The 11,507-nt window shown below is 44.1% G+C and overlaps 1 protein-coding gene across 1 annotated transcript; it reads right to left on the bottom strand.

The window, feature by feature from the left end:
• Positions 1-524: 524 nt before the first annotated feature.
• Positions 525-5,325, bottom strand: LOC123441407 (vegetative cell wall protein gp1-like). The gene is made up of 8 exons (XM_045117858.1): positions 4,849-5,325; positions 4,664-4,753; positions 2,993-3,229; positions 2,832-2,884; positions 2,597-2,657; positions 1,887-2,494; positions 779-866; positions 525-696 (listed from the first exon to the last, which is right to left on the bottom strand). Exons 1-3 carry the CDS (start codon positions 5,323-5,325, stop codon positions 3,113-3,115), a joined length of 684 nt encoding a protein of 227 aa, XP_044973793.1. The 3' UTR covers positions 525-696; positions 779-866; positions 1,887-2,494; positions 2,597-2,657; positions 2,832-2,884; positions 2,993-3,112.
• Positions 5,326-11,507: the final 6,182 nt, after the last annotated feature.

The raw sequence follows: 11,507 nt of genomic DNA on the forward strand, positions 1-11,507 counted from the left end.
CTTAGTCTAAAGCAACAAATCGGGGATAAGCGCCACTATGGATCTTCTAAAATGCCACATACCCAATCTTTCTTTAGGCCAAGGATACATGAGGTCTCTTTGTCCGGAACCACCCCGAGCCTTACTGGCATGCTACTACTTGGTTGACTGTGATATAATAAAGTGTGTGCAAAATCAGAAGTACAAGTATCATGTTAGATATAAATGAAATTTCTCATATTTGTGTTGTACAAGGATTCTATAAGAGGAAAAATATAATCTTGATGATAGCGGTCATACACATAGTATTAAGCAAGTATTTAGAATTTCAGATAATGCATCTGACACCTGCTAGGCTCTATGTAATACATGGTTGTAATAGGGATATGGTTCAATGTTAATGCCTTTTATTGGCAGACGATCTGTGTCAATACCAGCTAAGGGCTTACGCGTCAATACTGGTTACTCGGTATAATGTTCATATTATATTAAAATGATTTTTCCCATGTGATGGAAACGCAACACCAATACTAACCCGCACCATCTTGAAGAAAAGATCGCGTCTAATTTTTCAATACTTCATAGAATAACCATTATAAATGTTGCTGAATGCATTGCAATTGAAATTAACTAAATCACTACAATATTATAAAGGAGGTGTGCAATAACTCCGAAGCCTTGACCATGAATGAAGGCAATTGAAATTGTATTCCAAACCTGTAAAATAGACCCAAAAAATCAATAAAGTATAGCATGAACATATATGTGAGAGCGAGAATGATTCGAGCACATGAGTTACCTTGACTCTTCGAAACAGTAACAAACTACCACTCAATCATGGAGAATGAATATTGTATGGAGCAGAATGGAAGTCGTACAATGATGACCTACACACCGGATAGTTGGATTAGCATGATTTTGATGGTGTACATCTTGATTGTTATTTCAGAGGATATATAGAAAGGAAACGACAAGGATGCAAAAAATTCTCAGATTGAAGTACCCATGATTGAGTAGTTAAGTCTCCTCAGCACGCTCACACTTCATAAGAAGAGTCCAAAAATGTGATTATTGCTGGTTACTAAACCTACTTACCTTTTTCTATAGATTGAAAGTTATTTACTTTTATTAAGAGATAAACTATTTTACTACAGCCTCTGGTCAATAAGATAAACTATTTAGTACATATTAGCTGCTATATTCTCATTTGGCAAGGTAAATAAATCTTCCATCATTTATCCGTGAATGAGATAAATGCAATTTGGGACAGAATATTTCTTGGATAAGTTCAGTGATACATTTGTGTTTGTGAGGCAATGGCAGTGATATCATCCACTCAATGTAGCCCATGTTCTTCCATCCCCTCTTTAGGATCAGATTTTCACACATCTTATTGTTGACTATTGTTGAAGATGTCTAATATTAGCTTGTAATAAATTAGTGGTTTCATGGGTAAATGGCCACATAATCCTATAATTACCTCCATTATTTGTCTGTTTTCCAGAATTTAATTAATATAAGTAGGAGCATCGGTCAGACTATTGTACGTACCAATAAACATAACCATTTAATCATCTAATATGATTGTCCGAATGTTGTCCAAACTATGATTGATATTAAGTGGGATCAATCATATTGAGGTTTGTAAAATTACAGCCCATGTATCATTCTAAAGTAATGTTGTTAAAGCATAATCATATACTTTCATAATTTTACCTAACCTTTTTGGAGAGTCATTATACCAAGTGAAACAATAAGTTCAGGCAATATTTCCGGCTCGGCCAAAAGAGTGCTTGTTCACGTGGACACCACTTCTCTCAATTATTTTATTTTCATTCAGCTAACCATGACATATTTAACTGAACTTGATGTCTGCAAGTAGAAATAAACTGCGTATAGGATTTAACCTTAGCATCATGCATTTGATCAGCGGAGGCCTAGGGTGTACTGGAGCACCACGGCTGCAGCACAACATGTGTGTCTCTAGTAACTGCACAAATGAAGTAGTGGCGTTGATCAGACAGGAGCATAAGCGAGTTAGTGAGGAAAGTGAGGCCGAACTGAGTGAATACAGAATACTGTTTAATGGAAATCAACATCCATGATAGAGCAACGTGGTCACCACACAGATCCCTGCGCATAACCAACATCGGGTCGATCAGCTCGATGAATAAATATGTTCAGCATGACAGCATCCCACTGAAAAGTGAAAACCTGAGTGGAACACAAACGCCTTATCCTTGGCCAGCCATTTACCGTAAGCATGGCCGATGCTGGTGGTCATCCGGAAGGCGACCGTCACGAGGATGCTCGCCAATCCCATCAGGAAGTTCACTTCAGGAATGTACACCCGCCCCTCGTACTTGTGCAAGGTGTAGATCACTCGAACCCTTGGCATGCAACCGAGAGAGAGAGAGAGCCTTGGAGAGGATGGCAAACACACGGGAGAGCATAGCTTGGCTTGCTATGATGCCAACAAGAATGGTAACGATGAAGGCTGGCCAGAACATTGGTGCTGCACAAGGAAGCAATTCAGTTACTTCTGCCATATTTACCAAATGCATGCATCTACTCCCTTCTTCAGCAGAAGTGCAGTCTTACAAAAAAAACTTTGTACCTGGGATGGATCTGTAGAAGGTGTTTGCAACGTTGTGTGGGAATTTCCTCAGGTAAACCACCTGCCCAATATAACACAGTGCCACCGACGGGAACACGATGTCGTTGAAGTTGAGATGCAAATGTAAGCACAAAAACTATTGTAAGATGAGATCCTTCTGTTTCGAACTCTTGAGGGGGGCCTCAGGAAAAAAATGTTACTTCTGAAAGCTTATATCTAAAATTAATGTGGTTACCTGAACAACCCTGATGTTGAAATGTCCTAGGTCAGCAAACATACCTTCTGTGCCTGTTACATATGACAATCAGTCAGTTAATTCAGATTACAGTTCTACATGCTATAGTTTGCAACGCAACCGCTTGTCATTTCAAAATTTTCAAGTACAAATAAGGTTACCTGTGACACACAAGATAATCTCACCAAGTGACACCCATCCACTCTTCCCATTCCTTATGAAGTATTGCACTATATACATCGGACTGAAGGCCCGCAGAACACCGATCTCGATGCCGGCAATTAGAAGGAACCACACTGAGATGACTGGCACAAAGGTGTATCCGACCTTGTCGGCCCCAAAGCGCTGGACCGAGAAGAGCATGAACAAAATCGCCATCGAGATGAGTACCACTTGTGCTGCACAAAGAACAAAATAGGAAAAAATAGCTAAAGGCACTATGCAACAAAATCTGCACGCAAAGGCGATGAACAATAGAATGTGTGTGTGTGTGTGTTGTTTCCACGAATGAAACAAAGGAAAGAACCTAATACTTCAACCCAGCTTATCATTTACGAGCATGTATCGTCATTCAGACCTTAATCCTGATACTAAATACTCAGAACATGATATGATGCAGTTTCCAATAAAATAAAATAAAGAGAGAGTCTCAACTTCCTAAACCATTAATAAATGATTTATGTAATGGAAGATATGGGCTTCTTGTCATGTGGAAGGGCTGGAGGTTGGCTCTAAAAGGAATACAAATCAACATTATTCCTAGCGAAACATGGTCGAACAGAACTAAACTCTACAAACAAAGGAATAGGTAGAAAAATAGACTGAAGTTCTAACCATTAACATATATATGGGTTTTCTACCAAACTTAGAATCAGCTCACAGCATATATGTGAATCTTTGCGGAAAATACCATACATAAACAAGAAAAATAGTACAATAATTGGCAATGCAAGCCGTACATATGGATTCGCTAGGCCAATAAACAAGTATGGAAAGTAGATGATATTACAAACAGATTTGAACATCGATTCTCCATGAACATCGTCTTCACAAACTTCACTAACCTGAGCATTTGCAATTGATGTGTCTGGATTTGTTTATTACGGAAAGAGGTCAAACTTGTATTCGTCTTCAAATAATACACCCATTTGTTTTTTATCTTTATATAAATTTCTAATGCTTTCTTTCAGGATAATCGGGTATTTTGAGAGTACATCGGATGCAATCATGTAGGAGGACCACTGGAAGCTCTATTACAATATAATTGAAATAATATAACTCAAATGATCATTTCCCTTGCGGTAAAAAAGAGCACATTTAGCTGCAATCCTCAGTAAAAGGAAGATAATTAGGAAAGAAGAAATATAGAAAATAATCCATAATAGTGTTAGAATAGTCTCAAATGTTGCTTAACCAAGTGAAACCTAAATTTTTTGTACACTAAAAAATTGTAGTATTGAGTTATCCAGGATAACATACAATTTCTTCATAGTATATACAAGAAACAAACAACACAAAGAAGTAATTGAGGGGAAGAGAGATGTCATTCTTCTTCTTTCTTATGAATCCTGATTATACCTGAAAATAAGATGATTCGATCAATACCATCTTCTTTTTATGTTCTCCATGATTTTATCATCTGTGGCGAGTATACCAACTACAGCGAACCAGCGAAGCATAGCCACTGTCTGCTTTCGTTTATCGAATTGAGACATTTATACAACCAGATGGATGTTGTATGCTGGTATCATAATTTAGCTATGTGCAAGCTTACATTGCGTAGCTGAAAACATGGCAAAGAAAGGGTGAATCGCGAGCGGATCGATGGATACCTCGGTGCCGTCGGGGAGCACCTTGGCCAGCACCGGGATCTCGTACTGGTACAGCCGCTCCCACTCCGAGTTCGTCGTGATGTCCCTCTCCTGATCGAATTAGTCCATCCAGCATCCAAAGTAACTAAGTAAGCATTCATCTCAGGACGAGAAAGAGATTACGGACTGGTTCTGGGTTTGCTCGCCTGGAGCTCGAGGGAGGCGAGGGAGTAGGGGGTGCCGGCGAGCAGGACGGCGGCGTGCAGCTTCTCCTTGAGGCCTTCGCAGAGGCAGCACCCCGGCTTGGTGTAGAGCACCAGCCTCCGGGGCGCCGGGGCCGAGCTAGACGCATCCCCCGCCGCCACGGCACAAAGGAGGCGGGGCGCGTGGAGAGGAGGACCGGCGATGGCGGGGCACGGGGAGAGGAGGGCCGGCGGGGCGCGTGGCTGGGGAGGCCACGGTGGCCGGGCGCGGGGAGAGGAGGGCCGCTGGGGCGCAGGGCGTGGAGGCCGCGGTGGCGGGGCACGGGGAGGCCGAGGTGGCAGGGCATAGGGGCAGGAGGGCTGGTGGGGCGCGGGCAGAGGAGGGCCGACGGGGCATGGGGCGGGGAGGCCGCGGTGGCGGGGCGCGGGGAGAGGAGGGCCGCGGGATCGTGGGATGGGGAGGCCGAGGTGGCGGGGCATGGGGCAGGAGGAGTAGGCATCGATGGCGGAGGACCGGCGGTGGCGGGGCGCGGGGTGGGAGGAGGATGCGTCGACAGTTTGGGGGAAGGAAGAGGCTACGATCGTGGGTGGGGAGGGGTGTTTACCGCTTGAGCGGGGGCGACGGGGGCGCGAGGCGAGCGGGTTGAGCGATGAGGTGGAGCACGGTCAAGCTTATTTTATTTGGTAAATGCACACGGTGGTGCTGCGTGGATGGTGGAAGGCCGTTAGATTGTAATTTGTTGTCTATTTATGTGGTTGTGATTGGTGTTTGTTTTTGTGGGGGTAATAATTGTGTGTACATAGAAAAGTTTACGTTTGATCTTTTATTAGTAGTATAGATGTGTGGACTCTGTTTTAGTTGAGTCCACACATCGTCCTTCGTTCATTCAACCTTATGCATGTGTTTTCTCACTTTTTTTTTTCCTTTCATCTCTGATTTTTCCACCGCTTTTCTCTCCTATACCAAAAAATATATAAGGTTCCAGGATTCACTTGTATGTTGTCCAACGTTATGTATGTTTCTCCTTCCTCTTCTTGTTTTGATTTATTTTTCTTCCCGTCTAGGATTGTTCACCTGTTTTTCTCTGAAAACAGACTCATCTGTCCCACTTGTTATATAACATACCAAATAAAATCAAGTTTCTTTTGTAAGCCAATAAGTACTTAAATTTTTTGGAAATTGCACGAACACAATTTTACATTTTCAGTAACATTATTTCAAACACGTTATAATTTTGTAAATGTTATGAACCATATATAAATGGAACGGACATTTCTTATATGTCATGAACATTGTTTAAAGACTGCACTCACAAAATTTTAGTTTCATGAACATTTTCTTAGATCTCATGGCCAATATTTTAAACGTATGTTTGTTATTTTTGAATGGTACAAACATTTATACACCATGAATATATTTTTAATTGTCATAACCATTTTATTAAAATGCACAAATGATTTATTTTTTAATGAACACTTTTTTTCAAATGTGTGAAACATTTAAAACAATTTTGCATGAAAATTGTGCTTTTTTGCTTTCTAGAAAAGCATGATTTTACTTTTGCGAGAGGCAGGGATTTGATTTTGTGAAAGACACAATCATGCCTCCCGGAAACGAAATAAAATATTTTTCTTTCTTTTGCGACCTTTTGGAAAACAAAAAAAATGCGTTTTTTTAATTTCACGAGAGGTGTTGTTTTGATTCCGCGAGAGGCACGACGAAAAAACACGTTTTTTTCATTTTTTTTTCTTTCGCGAGAGGCACGACTGTGCTTCTCGAAAACTGGAAAAACACATTTCCTATTTTTTCTTTCGCGAGAGGCACGGATTTGTTTACGTGACCGTGCCTCTCGGAAACCAAAAATTTATGTTTTATGTTTATTTTTCTTTTGTAAGAGGCACGATTTTGCTTCCGGAAAAACATATTTTTTCTTTCTGAGAGAGATATGCTTTTTCGTTCGGTATTTTGGTGAAAAAAAGTATGGTGAAACTTATCAACATGGGTCTAGTTTTGAATATCTCCATGCGAGAAATCAACTGTAAAACGGTTCGAGATTGGTGAAAAGGATCGAGATGGACCTAGAGGGGGGGGGGGTGAATAGGTACAATTCCAAATTTTAATAATTACTTAGCAATTTTAGGCAAATGTGCGAAATATGAGTGTAGGCCTAGTAATTGCTATGACCAGGAGTAAGCTATTTAGAGTGAAGTAAGGCAAGCGGTAAACAATAATCAAATACAAGTACGTAATAAGGATTAACACAAGTAGAGAGTTAGGGTTAGGAATAACCGAAACTCCAAGAGAGACGAGGATGTATCCCGATGTTCACTTCCATGGAGGGAAGCTACGTCACCGTTAGAGGGGCGGATGTTACCACGAAGGCACACCAACGCCACGAAGGCTCACCCTATCCTCCCTTTGAGATAACTTCACGAAGGCGTTTCTCAACCACTAGTGGTAAGCCTTGAGGTGGCTTCCAAACCTTCACAAACTTTCCGGGGGAAATCACAATGGTTTGATTCCTCTCCGAAGACTCCTACCGCCTAGGAGTCTCCAACCTCCAAGATTAACAAGATCACGGGGATTGCTCAAAACTTGCTCAAATCACAAATCACTTTGGTGGGAAGGAGGAGAAGGAGACGATCTATATTTTGATTGGAACAACACTCAAAGGGACTCACAAATGCTCTTGGGATCTAAGATTTGGTGTAGACAAGAGTGAGTGAGAAGAAGGGTGTTCTTGTATGTGTTCTAGCTGTGTTGGACACCCTCTGACGAAGTGGGAGTGGGTATATATAGTGGGGAGTGTAAAACAGCCGTTGGGGACACTTTAAGTCACACAGGGTACGGACGTCCGGCAGTTTACGGAAGTCCGGTCGTCCACAAGGGGTCGAACGTCCGACAGGGGTCGGTCGTCCGAGGGCTGTAGATATGACTGGAAACACAGTGAGTTGAACAGGGACCGGACGTCTGGAGAAGGCCGGAAGTCCGAGTTATTCGACTCAACTTCTTCTGGTGCAAGGTTCCGGATTTCCGAAAGGGGACGGACGTCCAGCCCTCGGACGCCCGGAGGGAGCCGGAAGTCCGAGTTACATGGCTCACGTTCTTCTGGTGCAGGGCTCCGGATTTCCAAAGCTGGTCGGTCGACCGGCCCTCGGACGCCCGGAGGGAGCCGGAATTCCGAGTTATATGGATCAAGTTCTTCTGGTGCAGAGCTCCGGATTTCCGAAGCTTGTCGGTCGTCCGACCCTCGACCGGCCCTCGGACGTCCGGAGGGGGCCGGAAGTCCGAGGCATTAGACCTGTTTTGAGATAGGAGCAGAGTAGAGAATATGTGGTATTGAGCAGAAAGTGAAGATGTGGTATGAGCAAATTCATCGCAAAACCTGTGATCCCCTCTTAATAGTGCGGGATCCCTATACTCAAGAATAGTAAACTCAAAAGGATAGTCTACACAATCTTTTCTCAATCCCGAGCCTTCTTGACATATAAATCCCGATCTTCTCAGACCACCTTGGCACATAATTCTCAATCTACTAAAGTACTTGCCATCCCGAGATACACTCAACAAATAGGATTAGTTTCCTATGTAAGTGTTGTCATTAACACCAAAAGTCGATTAGGGGCATAATATGCACTTTCAATCTCCCCCTTTTTGGTAGTTGATGACAACATATACATAGGTCTCAAAAAAGATTTAACATACATTATAGCCTTGGAGAGGTTTAGTACGGAGCTCCCCCTTAGTATGTGCATGATAAAATATCGGAGCTCCCTTTTAATGTGTGTATCGAACATATAATGGATCATCATGTAAAGATAATAGATCATCATAGAAAGACAATAGATCATCATAGAAGTAGTGGAGCAAAACATAATAGCCTATGATGATATCATAGCAATCCATAGCAATCACAACATTCATAAGTAGCCATACATGAGTTTATCCATTACATTACACAACCATGCAAATTTAGACTAAATCTCCAAAGACTAAAAACTACGATACATTACTCCCCCTTTGGCACCAAGTACCAAAAAGGGAGGCACCAACATCATCAACCATGCTCAGAGCTCATCAGCATCATCATCATCATCATCCTCATCGTTAGGCAAGCCATTGCCACCAGCCTCGTCAAGAAAATCAGCCCACTCAGGACGAGATGGGAAGCCAAAGTCAGAAGGAGGGGCAGCAGGAAGGGCCTCATCATCACTCACATCAAGAGCGCCCGAGTCTCTCATACGAGCCTTGAGGGCATTCTTGGAGGAGACTAGGCGAGAAACCACATCATGGGTTTGACCACACTGGAATGAGACGGCCTTCATCATAGCAGAATGTGCCTTGCCAATGAATTTGGCAAAGCGACCGAGAGGAGCGGAGCTAGATGAGGGGGTTGCTGACCGGGCAGCAGTACGACGAGTGGATGTGGAGGATGGGGTTTTCTTGGGAGCATAGTTATCCGCCATGTGAGCGGGAATGACCCACTTGTGATGTGTGTGAGTGACAGCAACAGAGAAATCAGCAACATGATTAATAAGAGCCTGGATGAAGGGGGCATGAGGGAAGGCTCGCTTGTATTGAAAACTAGCAAGCCGAATCTCATGCCATAGAAAGTGAGGCACATTAATTTTGCTCTTGGGGTGCTCGTACAAGTGTGACATGATGTCAATACAGTAGCCACTGCAAGATCCCTTATCACCCATCTTGGGATAGATGGTGCGGATAAGACACTGAAAGATGATAAAGTAAGGTGAGCGCCAGATGGATACCTGGTTAAGATCCTTCATGCGTTCATCCACATCAAGTTCACGGAGTGGTTTGAGGAGATACCCACACGCCTCAATTGGCTTATGTGCATGGTTAGGATCATTCTTATGTATTTTGAAGCCGGAGTTGGGGAAACCAAGTGCGGCAACAAACATATCATAAGAGGCTGTGAAGTGAACGTCAGAGGTGATCCAGCTAACAATGTGGTTTGGACCAAAGAAGCATGTGGCATAAAACTGGTGAATGGCAGCAGCGTTAAAATTGCGACGAAAAGCAAATGGGGCAGCAAGCCCCGATGAATCAATAAGCTCAATGGCACACGGGTATTTCGCCGGGTGCGTGCGAATATGCTCAAGATCTATGAAGTGATGAACAGAGAGACCCTTAGGAACTATGACTATAGTAAAGATGTCCGCCTGGACGTTTGTGCGGAAACGTGAGTCCATAGAGTCACGTACGACAGAGAATTGATCAATGTCGTGGCGGAAAGTGAGGTATGAAGACTTGGCAAGCGTGGTGAAGTTCGTGACTTCATGACCTAAGGTAGCAGGGGGTTCAAGTGAGATGCGACGAGCTTCACCTTCGGGTTGAGCAGGAGGAGGTGGTGGCATATAGGACGGCCTGCGAGTCCCGGGCTTTGGCATGGACCTCCGAACGGCGGGCTGGTCAGCACGGTCCTCGGCGGCAAGCTCATCCTCGAAGTCAGAGCCATCAGACGACGAGGGGAGCTGTTGAGACGGAGGACGTCGGGAAGTCCGTTTGAAGGGACGACGTTGCCCTTCCGAGTCCGACCCCGTGCCAGTAGGGGCACGAGCGGATGAGCCAGCAGCGTCCTTCCGGGCGGCGTGCTTAATCTTGGGCATGATGCACAAAAGCCTACACGGATGGAAACCCAATGGGAACGATCATGGTCAAACCATATGAACGAACATGTGGACTTGGGAGAAAGGGAACCAAACGCGAGGGGAACGGAGGAGATACCTGCAGATGGATCCCGCGGAGGAAGAAGAGATGGATCCCGCGGAGGAGATCAGGCAGATCTCGGAGGTGGGGGCGCGGGTGAGCGCTCCTGGTGCTGGCGGCGGCGGCTGCTGGGGAAAAAGGAGGCGCGTGAGGGCTAGGGCAAGGCCCAGCCCCACACCCTTCTATTTATAGGCCCCGAGGTGTTGGACGTCTGACAGGCGTCGGACGTCCGGAGAGGATTTTGCCGTCGGACGACTGACACTGGCCGGACGTCCGGAATGAGGTTAGCCGCCGGACGTCCGAGACACGTCGGACGACCGAGAGAGAGGAGGAGACAGAGGCTGATTCTGAAATTTTTGATGATGAGATGATGATTTTTCATGGTTTCTCACAAAGAATACGAACATAGTTGCCTACAAGAATTACATATAATACTTGTGGACAGAAGTTGATTTATGCATACTTTGTAAGCTCAAAACACAGAATTATGACCCACTCCCCCTAAATGCATGCCCACATCAAGACACAAACATAATGTGAGTGTGTGTATGTGTGCAAGATTTCAAGTTATGTTATCAAGCTCCAAGATACCTAGTTCACGCCTAAGTTGACAGAACCTTGCTACGCTAAGTGGCTTGGTGAAAATGTCAGCGAGCTGCATGTCGGTATCCACATGGGTAATATCAATGTCACCCTTTTGCACATGGTCTCTCAAGAAATGATACCTAATATCAATATGTTTTGTGCGAGGGTGATCAATGGAGTTCTCGGAGATCTTTATGGCACTTTCATTATCACAGAGAAGAGGAACGTGTCGATACGTGATACCATAATCCTTTAGGGTTTGCCTCATTCACAACAGTTGGGTTGCACAGCTTGCGGCTGCAATATATTCGGCCTCGGCCGTGGAGAGAGAAACACAATTCTGCTT

Source organism: Hordeum vulgare, chromosome 3H (assembly GCF_904849725.1).
Source record: "Hordeum vulgare subsp. vulgare chromosome 3H, MorexV3_pseudomolecules_assembly, whole genome shotgun sequence".
NCBI lineage: Eukaryota > Viridiplantae > Streptophyta > Magnoliopsida > Poales > Poaceae > Hordeum > Hordeum vulgare.